The sequence below is a fragment of the Echeneis naucrates genome, chromosome 3 (genome assembly GCF_900963305.1).
Source record: "Echeneis naucrates chromosome 3, fEcheNa1.1, whole genome shotgun sequence".
Lineage (NCBI taxonomy): Eukaryota > Metazoa > Chordata > Actinopteri > Carangiformes > Echeneidae > Echeneis > Echeneis naucrates.
This window is the reverse complement of record NC_042513.1, coordinates 17,090,745-17,104,899: the sequence shown is the minus strand read 5'-3', so window position 1 is coordinate 17,104,899 and position 14,155 is coordinate 17,090,745. Positions and strand designations below refer to the sequence as shown.

At 41.3% G+C, this 14,155-nt stretch overlaps 1 protein-coding gene across 1 annotated transcript in view; it reads left to right on the top strand.

Moving 5' to 3' along the window:
- The window catches only part of cdh8 (cadherin 8), an 87,841-nt gene that overhangs the window by 68,296 nt on the left and 5,390 nt on the right, over nucleotides 1–14,155 (top strand). The window contains exons 6-8 of the mRNA XM_029497716.1: nucleotides 3,849–4,096; nucleotides 11,031–11,167; nucleotides 13,987–14,108. Of these exons, the coding sequence (XP_029353576.1) occupies nucleotides 3,849–4,096; nucleotides 11,031–11,167; nucleotides 13,987–14,108 (507 nt within the window). The remainder of the gene's footprint in view (nucleotides 1–3,848; nucleotides 4,097–11,030; nucleotides 11,168–13,986; nucleotides 14,109–14,155) is intronic.

Below are 14,155 nucleotides of genomic sequence, written 5' to 3'. Positions count from 1 at the left end.
TGTCAACAGCTGTACAGGTCTATAAACTGCCATCTAACGCGGAATTCAAATTATTAAAGATCCTTGGCAGTAGGGTTAAAACATATTGATCTAACTGAGGCTGGAGAGGCAGAAACCAGGGCAGAGATTCTTTGCTGTTTGGGTTTTAAGCTTTTTATCTGCCAGCCCCCAGGCCTGTCGAGGGATGTTAGTGGGATGCTGAGCTTTCACCCCTGCAGCCAACACTGAACTTTGAAGTCTCTAAATGGCCTGTGTACATACAGATTTGATGCTAACGCTTGAGAGAGACCGCAGAATGACACAGTAGGGTTGTGTTGTGGGACACGACGGCAAGGGGGTATTAACTCGAGAGAAACCAGAATCTGCCTGTTGTCTGTTGACTGCGACTACATCTCTGTTTAGAAATTTAGCTTCATTCAGCTAAGCCATGTTGTTCCACGCCGCATCATGCACTAATGGAAGCTGGCTTCAAATCACCTCACATGCATAGTATAGCTCTGTGGTTTCCTTTTTACGCTCTTGAAACTCTTTAATAATTAACAGTAGTTGTACAACAGTAGCAGCATGCATACTAATAAAAGTGGCTCTCTTTGGATTACTCATTCAAAGCGCTTTGTACGTTTATTGAATTAATAACTTGAATGGGTCAATGACTATGACTCCTGATTCCATGGCCAGGATAATATACAGTATTTAAAGAGCTTGAAAAGATGGTTTAGTTGATTTTGTAATTGATACTGAGAATAATATTAATCAAACTTAACTCAGCTAATCAAAGAAGCTGCTTTCCTCAAACCATTTAAGTGGATTTTCTGTAAATAAATACCCCCCTCCTCCCCCTGAGTACCCCGCTCCCTTCTCCATTTTAGTGTCTTTAGTACACCGGGAACAAATATAATGAGTTGTTTTCCCATGCTGTCAAGTGGGAATAACGTTGTGATGAGGGGGGAGCAAAGTAATCTGAGCTACATATACTTTGCTACATAAGCTAAAAAAATGTCCCAAAAATAATTCATCAACATTTGGTTAACAGATAAGATTCTGAAATTGTATTTGTGAAAATTCATTTGTGTAAAAATTGCCAATAAACCTCAATTAAAGTGGTCAACCCGTGGGGATTAATCACCATCAGTGTCCTGTAGCTCATTGTCTTGGTTTTATGGCCCACCACCGTTCATTTAGCAGCTAAAGAGAATGAAACTCAGACAGAAGGAGAGAGAGAGTTAGGAGACAAACAAATGACTTAACTGCAGCTTTAATCTTTCAGCTTCACAGCCTTAAGTGTCCTTGGATGATGCATCTTCAATTTTCATAATGCATCACTTAGATTTAGTACGTTTCCAGTACAAATGCTGCCGGTTCACATCAATAACATGACACAATGGCAAAAATGACCATAACACTGGTATTCAGATATTAAAATTAGAAACAGCTTAAAGTAAGAAAGAACAAAAAAAAGGAGAAACAAGAACAACAAGAGCCAAATGCATCACCTCTGTCGGACATCAGCCAGCTAAATCAATGTTTGTGCTGGTAAATGATTTTCAAATAATTATTAACATTAAATTTGGGCCTTTTCCTCTCTGCCAAATCCCATATATTAGCTTTGACTATCCATCCAGAAGCTAACAAAGGCTCTGACTCTTCACTACGACGTGCATTAATCCATTGGCTTGAGCTCCAGCCACACTGTGTATTTTCTCGGCACAGATGGATCAGGATCAGAGAGAGAGAAAAGGAAAGGATGGAGGGCGGGCTGGGTGTCAGTGGTGAGGAGGCGCGGGAGGGGGAGAAGAAGGGGAGGTTAATAATGAAAGTGTTCCAAATAGCTCCTCTGGCTGTGGAGGAGTGGGGCTTGGAGAGCCTTGAGGGGCTTGGGTCTGTCTACTATAGTGTCCCGGTGCCAGGAGTGTAGGAGCGTGGAAGTCAAAGCCCCGGGTTGCCTCTCCCGTCCCCACGGTTGCTGCCACTGTCTCGCAGCCGGAACTGACCTCCCTCACCTACCCACCTTCCCCCTCTGCCCTCCAGAGCTCTCAGCGCTGGCCCTGTCAGGCCTCAGGGCCAATTCCTCTGGCTCTCGCTCTCTTTTTTTTCTAACTAAATACTTTTCTTGTTTTGTTCATCTCCCTCCTCTTAGTCCTTCCCTTTTCCCCAAGCCCACTCCCATCCCCTCAGGCGGCAAGGCCCAGTTTTGATTTCCCTATAAATCCTGGTTATGGAGCGTGGAAGTGACTTGATCCCATTATTCTCGTAGTATGAGAATGACAAGAGGTGATTCAAATGAAATTGTGACAGTGTGGGGTGTCCTCAGAGATGCCAGAAGAATAAAATTGTGACTCTCCTATTTCTCTTAAATATTAATAAGGAGCCGTCGTAAAAGATACACTGCATAGCAATAGAAAACAGAGATTACGCAGATAACTCAGTCACACAATGACATGTCCCGTACAAAGTATCTGTTTATTTATTTGATGTGAGCTGGTTGTAATGGCTGCATGCAATCATCTGCTATCACACTTACACACAAAGCTTTAGACGGGAAACTTTATATGTCCTGTTATACTAGAAATGGCTCTGAAATATTTTCAAGCAGTGCAACTCTTAAAATTACAATATTGTGACTGATTTGTGAAATTTTTTTTTTTTTTTGCTGGAATAAACGTGTTCCATGATCACCGTCCTTCACAAACTCTGTCTTTAAATTAAAGCGCCCTGTGTGCTGCCTTACTTTTATTTGTGATCATGTTTGTGATTAAATAAGTTTGTTAGTGTGATGTCTTTTTAGGAGAGAAATACTTGGATGTCTCAAAAAAAATGCATTGCCATGTTTTTTCCTTCTTTTTTAAAATAAATGTCCTTTATTCCAGTTTTTCTGAAGTTAAAGTATGAAGCAGTGTCTGTGACAGGGTCCAAAGTCCTCACTATGCAGAGTGGCCCTTTGAAATCTCCCATGGTTTCTGTTTCTGTTGAGGTGGAATTAACTTCAACCACTTTATTGTGGCTAGTTTAAAAAGGTCCAGGGGCTTAAAATACAGAGACTGTAAAAGCAAAAGCAAAAAAAAAACAAAACTGGGTGCCAGATCTCTCTCTATTTGCAATCTCTAGTACAAGTCAGCCACGGATACATCCCCACTAATGAAACGTGATGGTGTCTTTCATTACATCCCTCATGCCTGCTGAACAACACAGGCTTTCTTCTTTTTGACTTTGAACCTTTCCAAGGTGAGGTAACCTTGATGACAGAGCCAAAACAGGACACCCATTTAATCTGGGACAATGCATATGATTTCATTATGTGATCAGATGTTTAATCTTTAAATTGGCAATTTTATTTTGAAAAGGTCAATTTTCATTTGAAAGGCACAGCTATCAGATAAATGCTGTGGGGTACAAGTTAGCTACTGAGTGTAAAGCACCTTTTATTTGTGCTTAATTCAGACTTTATTGTAAGAACTGGCCCACAGGTCATATGTGTCGCAGGTTATTATGACCCATAGTTTTGTTGCTAGGTGACATCTTTATTCGGTGCATAGAACAAAACAAAGGGATATGCTTGTTTAAAACCAAATCTTCATTTCATCCTAAACCTGACCAAGAGGTTTTGGTGTCTAACAGCTCGCTCTTGGTACATTTTGCATTTTCATCATTGAAACCCTGGCAAAAACAAAAGTCTGGTATGCCTGCCCTCAGGTTGCTTTTCGGGGACACTGCTGTGCATATGCGTAGTCAGATCACTTGCATGTCCATCAGTGGCTCATAACTGTGTGGTTTGATTAGATGAGCGTATTGACACACCTTTTGGCTAATGAAACAGTTTTTTGCTCATTTCCCTCTCTGCCCCCTTCCAGCCTTTGGACTACGAGAGCAAGCGATCATTCACGCTGAAAGTCGAAGCCTCCAACATCCACTCGGAGCCCAGCAACAGCGGGCCCTTCAAAGACACAGCCACGGTGAAAATCGTGGTCGAAGACTCAGACGAACCTCCCGTTTTCTCCAAGCCCATGTACCTACTTGAGGTCAATGAGAACGCTCCCATCAACACAGTCATCGGGACAGTCACTGCCAGGGATCCCGACTCTACCGGGAGCCAAGTCAGGTAAGGGAATGAATGCAGCTCACAATGAGCCACTGACAAAAACCCCCCAAGAACTGCTTTCACTGCTTAACCATATGCTTAACCAATCAACTGACTAAAGTAATGCAAATCTTGAGAATGAGGAAAAAAAACTCCTTAGCGCAACTTCAAAAAGTGATGGAGAGAATAGGTTAACAAATTAGTCTTTTCAGGCTGTAATGAGTTGTTTTAATAAAAGGGTCGACTGAGGCACACAATTAAATCTCTTCATGCCTGCCTGTGACCTTTGAAGAGTGCAGGAGTTTCTTTTGGAGCGGGGAGGCAGCTCGATGATGGCTCTCATTTCCACAGATGTACCAAAGGAAGAAAAAAAAAGAAAAGTAGATTATGAGTGGAAGGCTGCACAACTTTCTCTTTCACTGTATTACGAGACCTGCTATATTCTCCTCTTGTGTGACTTGTTCCTGGAAATACCACAAGGGCACCTTGAGGATAGGTTATACAGGCAATTTCTCTCCCTCCATCTTGGCATTTCATTAATTCTCCAGCGACTTGCTGACCGTGTTCCCGGGACAACACTCAACAGGTTGTGTGTAATTGCACAGTGAGCAGAGAGCAGTCTGGGTTTCATAGATTGGCTGAAGCTATAGAGCAGGCCAATGGCTTCTTCTTTTTTTTTTTCTTTCCCCATTTCCTGGTGGCATCCTCATGTTTAGTGATGAGATTGCCAGGAGGAATTGCACCCTGAGGTTGCACAATGTGCCTTCCCTGGTAAAAAGAGAAGTATCTAACATCTATCTAACATATAATGATATCTTTTGCCTCTCCCTGTCCTTATTTCATGTCTCAGTGCTCTTATGTGTGGCAGGTCTGCATTTTAAAGCAAAATCAATGGCCAAAATTAAGTGTTGAGAAGTCCAGTCCATCATTAAACAGAATCATTTCTTCTGAATAATGCGCTGTATCAACTGCTAGTTGTGTTTGTCTACTTTCTCATTATTTTCCTGTCAGTCCATGATTATTGGAAAAAAAAAGGAACAAACGAATATGAATGAGCAGGCATGCAGATGGCAGCCCCCCACTGACACAATCTCCTCACCTGTTTGCTGCCATGAGACTGCCAAGACACCCTGTCTCCGGACTTGTTAAATGTTTTTAGCATGATGCGGTGCAAACCGAGTCATAGGCTGCAGCGCTACTGCAGCCTTTTTTCTTTTTTTTTTCCCTCTCTCTCTTTTGGTCATCCGTGTCTCCACATTGCTCTGTTTTTAGTTTTCCAGAGGTTGTACAGTTGCACTTTCTGTGCTCATTAAGCTTTTAATCACCAATTTAATGATTTTGTGGAGAAGTTATTTTTAGAATGGATCGCTGTTCAAGGACTTGTGCAACCGTCAGGCCACAAAACATCCACTGTGTCAGGTAAAGACACAAAAAGAGAAAAGAGTTTTTCTTTTGTTTGTTTTTTAATTGAACTTATTCATAAACTTTCAGTGGCATTATTCAAGAAAACAAAAGAGAAGGAGCAAGTGGCTGATAGAGTGATGCAGTAATCATTCATCTACTGATCAACAGGGAACAGAAGCACAAAAAGATTACACATGCAACCAGACATTTACTTGCATTTTTGCATTTTGTCACAACAAATCGCTTTATCTCTGTGATTTTCCATGAAGTTCAAAATGTACATTTACAATTTTTATTTCATTTCATTTTATTCTTGTTTTGTTTTTTTTTTAGCCCTTCAAATCTTCATGATGAGGATGATATATCACAGATGTCAAGTGTGTGTGTTTTTTGTTTAGTTTTTTTTTTTTGTGGGGAGGATGAGATGAAACAAACTATTGTCATGGAGGGCTTAATATGATGAATCACCTTCACAAAAGACCATTTGATTTTACTTCTAGCCAGGGTTTCTATTAGCCTGTAACTCTGAGCTTTCGACCACTGAAATGATTGCAATCTGGAAGATTTTAATCCTCCAAATATACTGGCCAACAGACGGCTGCAGCTTCAAATATTTCCATCAGGAGAAACAGAAACATTTTCTAAATAAAAGAGAATCTGGACAAAATCCTTCACCACCATGAATTACCTTATTTTGCTGTGCATACATAATTGCAACTAAATGTTATTCCCAGTATCTGCCAGTTTTTGTTGTTTTGGGTTTTGTTTTGTTTTGTTTTTTTTGTTTTTTTTTGTTCATTTTATGTCCACATTATATATGAAAGGTGTAAAGCTGGGCCACACTTACTGTACAAAGAGAAAAAGGTCCAGGATTTCAACCAAAAATCCAAAGATATTCAAGTTGACATGAGATGAAATATAAAAAAGCAGTAAGTCCTGATATTAAAAAGGTTTGTTATATAAATACACCTTTTGGTCTTTGTTTAGTTCACGTTTTTAACAAGACTGTTCAGAACTAAGATAAATATTGAAACTGATTTAAAACACTTAAGCAGTCATGTTACATTGAAGATTTGTGAAGAAAAGTGAAAAAATCTTGAAAAGAAAGCATCCTTTTGCAACAACAAAAGCACATGCATGGTGTCGCTTTACACTTCGCCTCATGGTGTAATTTATACTTATCAGCCTGCATTGTCCTCCTCCCTTCCTTCTGTCTCGTTTTCTCTGCTCAGAGTGTCTTATTCTCTTACTTTGTGCTTTTTGGAAAGACAAAGCCCCCCCAAAACAAAGGGCATCCTCGGAGAGGGTGTATCTATAATGCGGGGACGGCAGCATTACTGCCAGCATTCATCTGGTCACCATCTGAACAAGCTCTCAAGTCGACCGACTCTGATTAGAATTGCTCTCTCACTCTCAACCTCCCACCCCAATCCCCCTCCAGCTGGACCAGACCGAACCAGTCTGAGTCTAAACCACTCGGGGCAAGCGCTCTGGTGGGTTGCCATGTCCTCTGCTCTTAGGAGACAAACAACCCCTTAGCTGTACTTAATGCAACCAACCAACAACGTTTCAGGTGCAAGCCATGAAATACTCCCCCAGTATTGCCTCTCTCTGGAGCCGGCGCTCTGTCGTTTTCTACCTGACTGATCACAAATAAAAAGCTATGTGACATGTGGCAGTCACTATAGCTGTCTGACACGAACTGCTGGATTTCATGCAATAGCTGGGACTGCATTTTATTCCAAAATATTGATACTGTGACAAGCATGGCCAGACTGTGTTGCTTTGGATTTTAAACATGTGGGCTTTACGTCTTAGTCTTTATTCTTTTTCTTCTTTCTTTTTTTTTTTACCTTCTTTTGTTGTTGTGGGCAATTTCGTAAAGCTTGTTTCATTGTGCAGGCTTTCTTATGTTGTTAAAGCACAGCTGACAGCTGACACGCTACATATGGTAAAACAAACAGTCATGTAGAGAATTTCAAATGAAAATTAATGTCATAGTCCCAATTTATTTTTAAAATACATTGTTATTTATATTTTTATCTTTGACTTACCTTCCTGGTAACAGGAAAGCCTGAGAGCCGACCTGAATAAAAAAAATTTTAAAAAGTGTAGTATTAAAACTGGTCAGGATTCTGGGGACGGTTAAAATTTGTTCTACATCTGTGTTGCTCCCACCAGAGTCACTGACCTAACACCAAACACGAATGTCACAGAGGTATTTTGAAAAAATAAGGAGAAAAAAAAATTTGTTCTTGATCTTCTCACCTCTTGTTCCCCAAACATGTAAAAGCACTCAGTCACTCGGTTGCACAAATTCACACACGTTCCTACTCTAATGAAAATAAAACCCAACGGCCACTGTCACACATACAAAGGTGTGAAAAAGCAGCAAAATAAATGTACACAGAAACCTTTTCGGGGCATCTTTCCACCTTGATGCCCTGACTGCGATGATGGCAAGTTCAATCCTTGAGAAGATATTTCAATATAAAACTGCTAATAATAAGTTTAAGTAAAGTTTAATAAATTAAGTTACAAACTGATGTGTAGAAATGACAATTAAGGTTGTCATTACAATATCTCACTTGGATTTTATTCTTTAATTTGAAATTTAAAGTGACTCTTTGTCCCCTTTTACGGGCATATCAAGGTGCTCTAATTTTTTGGTTTTTTTTTCTTTCTTTCTCTGGCATGACCAAACCGCTGACAATGGCAACATTTAGACAGAAATGAGTCCATTTCTGGTGCAGGATGGATGTGCTGTGTTAATATAAAGATTGGGGACGCACCATGACATCACATTGGTTTGTGAGCTGGTGTTTTGGAGCCTCCAGTTTGTAATTTGGCTGTCACCATGTTGGATTGCCACTGGGTGGTTGCGTCCAAGCCTCCACGTTTTAATATCCACCATAAAGACTTTTTCATCACAATAAACAGAAATCACTGCTGTTAGTGTGTCTTACTGATTATTGTAGCAGCTTAACTCTTTTGCACATTTAGTCTTTAAATGCTTTTCCACTGCCGCTGTCCAGTGTCTGATTCATCTTTAGTGGAGAAACTCATCTCACACTCTTTTATGCGGGAAAAAAAATCCCTGGGTAATGTATGAGCAATGATAGCCGCTGTGGCTAGAAAGACAACAGGTTACCACAGAAACTCAAATGGGGGGGGGGGTTCCTGTTTGTAATATTTGATTGGCAGTTGCTGCCTGTGACAGATGCCATATCAAGGGGAAATAATAAGAAATCACAAATAAATGGGGGAAAAAAAGAGTAACAACCCCCTTTGATTTCAGCTCGTACTCGTCTTATTAATGCACGGAGCAGCTTCTGTCACACTGACACATCTTGGTTATCGAATGATGCTCGTTTTAAATGGAGACTGAATATTTCTGGACGTCTCTCTCATCAGTTGTGAGAGAGCAACTCCACTGTGAAATTTTTTTGAAAACATCTCTTAACGTGATGTTTGACTGTTGGACCGAGGTCAGTCAAATGCCTTTTCAAGAAAAATGAGATGATAGACACACACACACACGGGCGCGCACAATGCATTTGTACACATCTTCCACATCAGTTGCGAGGAAACCGCGCGAGCATTAGGTTCTGATATCATTTTTTATTTGCTTTTAATTCTTTTCACATCACGTTGTCAGTTTGAGTGACAGGTGGCAGAACATTTCAGGGTCTGTCTCCTTGCTTCCACGTGAGGCTGTCAGCGTTCGTCTGGGATCCACTCAGTCTGCAGGAGAGAGACTGCTCCCAGGTGGTTTGCTGCTGTCTGCCTGTCTTGAAAGTGCTCTGCATCTGCAGGGCAAGGGAGAAAGGGAAGGAGGGAGGGAGGGAAGGGTGGAAGAGAGAAGCGAGCGATGGAGTGGGGCAGGAGGGGTGGGCGGGGGGAAGAAGAGTCCTCATGGACCTCTCCCAGCCCGGCGTCTAGAGGATTTTACACCATTTCATCTCAAAAATGGAAATGTCACGGCTCGCTACATCTCCCCAACAATTGGAATCTGGGCCAGTGGATTATTTATTTCATTTCTGCCCATTATTGTATAAGCAGCACTCTCCCTCATAAAAATTGTTGTTGTTGTTGTGACTTTGTCTTTGCCTTTTTGCTTTTTCCTCCTCTTTCTCTCCCCCCATTCATTCCTCTTTTCATCCCTCCGCATCCCTTCCCATCCCTCCTCCTTATCGCTCCTGCTCTGTGGTATAAATACAGCAGGGGTCCTGACAACAGGTCCACAGTGATAGGAATGAGCGGTTCTACTTGGAGATGGTACGAGACACAGGGTGAGGAGGGAGGAGAGACGGGGTCACCAGGGCGCCTGGTGGCTGAAAGATGACTGTGGAAGGAAGAGAAAATGGATAGCGGGGGGCAGTGCGGGGAGGGGGTTGGATTAGGAAAAGCTCGAAACCCAGCTGTGGGGAAAAGAGAGAGAAAAAAAACTTTCAGTTAGTGAGAAAGAGGGGGAGGAGATTGTGTAAGAATGTGGAAGAAAGCCAGAGAGGATGCGTAATAGAGAGAGAGATGGGGGGTGGGAGGGACACTTGTTCAGTACACGTTGGAATTAGCTCACGTGAATCACTGTGGCCTTGTGTTTTGGGTGAGTAGGATGTTTATGAGAGTCACACATAATGGCTAATGAAATCTGTAATACCAAAGATGACCCATAATGACAGATTCTTTTTTTAGGCAGTTTTGTGTGGGTTCGTCCCAAGAATTGGCTCTGCGCGCATTGCAACATGAAAGAGCGATTTCAGAGCTTTAAATGGCATCGGAAAATTCTCTTTTATGTGCATTCCAAATTCATACCCGCTGCTGGAGATTTTTTTTTTTTTTTTTGTTCTGGAGAGTTTTAAGTCTTGTAGCTGTGTTTTTCTTTTTTCTTTTTTTTTTTCACACTGCTCATGCCTCTAAAAAGTCAGTGTTTCACACACAGGGTCACGGAAAGATGCACCCTTTGAAATCTAGTTTGTCTTGAGCTACTTTATTGACAGGAAACTGGAAAAAAAAACAAACAAACAAAGAAAACACAGTCATTTTGCCCCCAAAACTGGACAAGGTCACACATAACAGGCAGGTCAGTGGTTCATTTCCATTTCATCCATTAACCCTCACCCTCTGTTGTTTGAGCCCCTGTGTGACACGGTGCTGTCCTAACTCATTAATGCAAAGCCTCCGGGAGCCATTGAGTGTTGACAGAGCCCAAACAGGGTTAACAACAGCCCATATTTTACGCTGACATAACATTTACTAATGGCTTTTTTTTTTTTTTTCTTGCTGTGGGGGGTCACACATGATGGCAGTGGGAGTGGGGGTGGGGAGCTTCCTTGGATTTATCTGACTGCTGCTCATGTGAAGCCTCTAATTACTCCTCAGATGACAATTGTGATTTCCTGTTTTGTTTGGTTTTTCTGAGGTGCATCAATCTACAGGTGTCTTCTGATTGATAAGGTGCCTTTGGCCGCAACACCCAAAGGAGCTGCTGAAGATGCATCGTCCAAAGAGTTTTGGTTGTAATTCTCCTAACGATCAGTTGTCTTTGCAGATACTTCATCGATCGGCACACAGACCTGGAGAGGCAATTCAACATCAATGTGGACGATGGGAAGATCACGCTCGCCAAACCGCTGGACCGGGAGACAGACATGTGGCACAACATCACAGTGACCGCCACAGAAGTCCGTAAGTAGCCCCCACCCCACCCTGTGCTATGAGCAGCGTTCCTTGGGAATTGCAATGTTATATTTTTCAGAATCAAAACAGTCATCTGAATGCAGATGCTAACAATGAAGAGCGGCACGATGCCATCCTTCTCTGAGCAACTTGATAGTTCCTCTCAGTCAAAAGGAATCACTGACCTGCTGCAGCACAATCCCCTTTTCAACAGTATGGCACATTGTATACCACCCCTGTCAGTCGCTTCAGGGGTATGGCACAGATAATTAGTATTTGAATCCACAGAGGCATTAAATACGTTAATTTGCTGAGTTTTGTTTGAATTAAGAAGCTCAGTAGTCAATTTGTGGGAATGCAAGAACATTAAGACGTATCAAATAAACTCTTTCAAAGACATGCACTAGAGTGGATTGCTCCAATGCCAGCATCCATTACAGATTAAAGAACATCTGCGAACTGCAAAACTCATTGACTACGTAGAAAATCTTGCCGGCAGAGCTACAAACAGCTCAGACCATATGTAAGGCTTTATTTGCATACAGATTGTTTCAGGGTGGCTGTATGTTGTGATAAAGCTTAATGTACCCCTTAAGGCTATTGGAATAGAAATTTACACTGCATGTAACCCCCCCCCCCCCCCCCCCGCAATCCTCTATCTCTCTCACTCTCCCTTTCTGTCTCATCCTCTATCTGTCCCCTTTCTTTCCTTAATCAAAGGAAACACACATTATTTGTCAGAATAAATGAGAGCTCAAACACTGTCATAATGTTTTGGCCGTGGACTAGAGACAAATCCCACCACCATAGCAGCAGCTGGTTGGAGGAATTGAGAGTGTCTCATTTGATAAGCTGGTTGCCTTGTCAAGTCTTGCACCCATACTTTTAAAGTGCGTCTTCATGCCTCTTGGCAAAGTAGCTGTGGCTGGAGATAGTGGCATCTCTGAGAACACCTAATAGGAATTTGCCAAAATAAATATGGCAGTTTTGCTATGCTTCACAGACGGGGAGGGGGAAGGCAATGTCTTCTCTGGCGTGAAGAGGAATAGATGCGATCCCAGTTCCATCCCAGTGCCATTTGCCACCCAAATGGAGACACGTTCTGCCGCCTCGCACCAGTTGACATCTGACTAATCAGATTCTATTCCCTGTCTTCTGCTGGGGGAAAGTCACTTTAGCAGGAGGAGGGACTCTCTCTCTTGCACTCTCCCTCTGCCCTAATCCATCTATGCTGTCTATCAGACTGTCAATTTCCTCCCCCCTCGCTGCTTACCTCTTTTTCAAGTTGTCTACCGGTCCACTGGAGGCCTTCAATATCTGGGACATCCTGTCCACTTCTCTGTGTTGTTGTTTTATATTAAAAGGAAAATGGTGAGAAAGTATAGAAAAATTCACACAGAAAAATTTCAGTATTTGTAAAAGACACATTGTCACATTGAAATTATATGTATTTCCTCTTTCTCCAACTCGTCTCTTCAGTTTTATTTGATTTCTCAGATTTGAAAGAAATACACAAATTAAAATTGTCTCTTCATTATACTGAGGAGTTTTGCTGCTGCAGTTTAACACAGTTGAGGATGAAGCCTACATGGAAAGTACCAAAAACTGCATTTTCTCAAATAGCTAGTCTGCCTCCAAAAGTCCCTCCTCATAGACTCTCAGGTTAAAATGTCCAACTTTACATCAAAGATAAACATATTTATAGTCTGGTACGAAACAGCTGTATGTGGGTGAATTGCCCTTCATCTGTTTAAATTTACCTAAATTTTCACTTGAATTCTTAATGTTTGAGATAAACATAGGCTTGTTACAAACAGCTATGCAACAAAATAATGGCTCTACATTTCCTGCTGCCTTGCTAATTTCGTTTCATGTAGAAGTCTACAGCTCTAGCCCGCTCTTCAAAAAACATTGGGTGACATTACAGTGGCTATGTCCAGTTTTACTGACACTCTATGGGCCTTGAATATCTTTGGCTTATGTGGGAAATGTTAGCCAACCTTCGATATAAATTGCCTTCTCAACGTGAATAAACCAACCTTTTCTACCTTTATTCCTTTATCTTTAACGCAGCTGCCTCAATACAAAGTATATAAAAAAAGACATTACAAAATGTGATTACAGTGAGCTCTGTAAAGTAAAACAGCTTTTGCCCAAACAATCAGCTTAGACCTGATCAATATCATTTAAATAAAAAAGAAACCCCCTTCAAACAGTCATCAGAAATGATCAATCTTCTTTTGTGATTTCATTGGCCCCAAGTAGATGAAGAATCGGGAAAATAAAATTCAAAGAAGAAAAAAAAAACACAGGCCAAAGCGACATGACCTTCCCAGGCAAACATTAGCAGATAGTTGCTCAAAAAGATGGCATATGAACCACACATTAATAAACACAACAGTTTACATGAACTCTTGAAAGGGACTGTTAATTACTGGCAATGAATAATTCCAATGAAAACCAAATCAAATCAAACTTCCTTTTATTGTCTTTTTAGACTTCAGTTACCAGTGACTCATTAATATGCATGTTTTAAACATTACACTGTACAGGGGATTTTCAAAAGCACTTTGAATGAGATGGGTTTTTTTTCTCCTTTTCTGTTGCCTAGAATCCTGTTTTGCATCAGTGATAGCAGCTGAAATGTAAATTGATGTGTCTTATCAGCCGTCCTCCCATCAGTTCAGGAAATGAAGGGAGAAATAAAGACTGAAAATAAAGGAAATTAAAACTAGGTCACAGAATTTACTTGGGATTTCATGCCTAACCTTGTTCGTGTCTCTCTTTTTCTATCCATCCATCTATCTATCATTGTATCTAAATATCAGGAAACCACAGTCAGATATCGAGGGCGATAGTGGCCATCAGAGTAATGGACATTAATGACAATGCCCCTGAGTTTGCCACCGAAAATGAGGCCTTTCTGTGTGAAAATGGGAAACCTGGACAGGTAAGGAAAGAGGCGGCTCATTCATCAAAGCAGTGATCTATCACTTT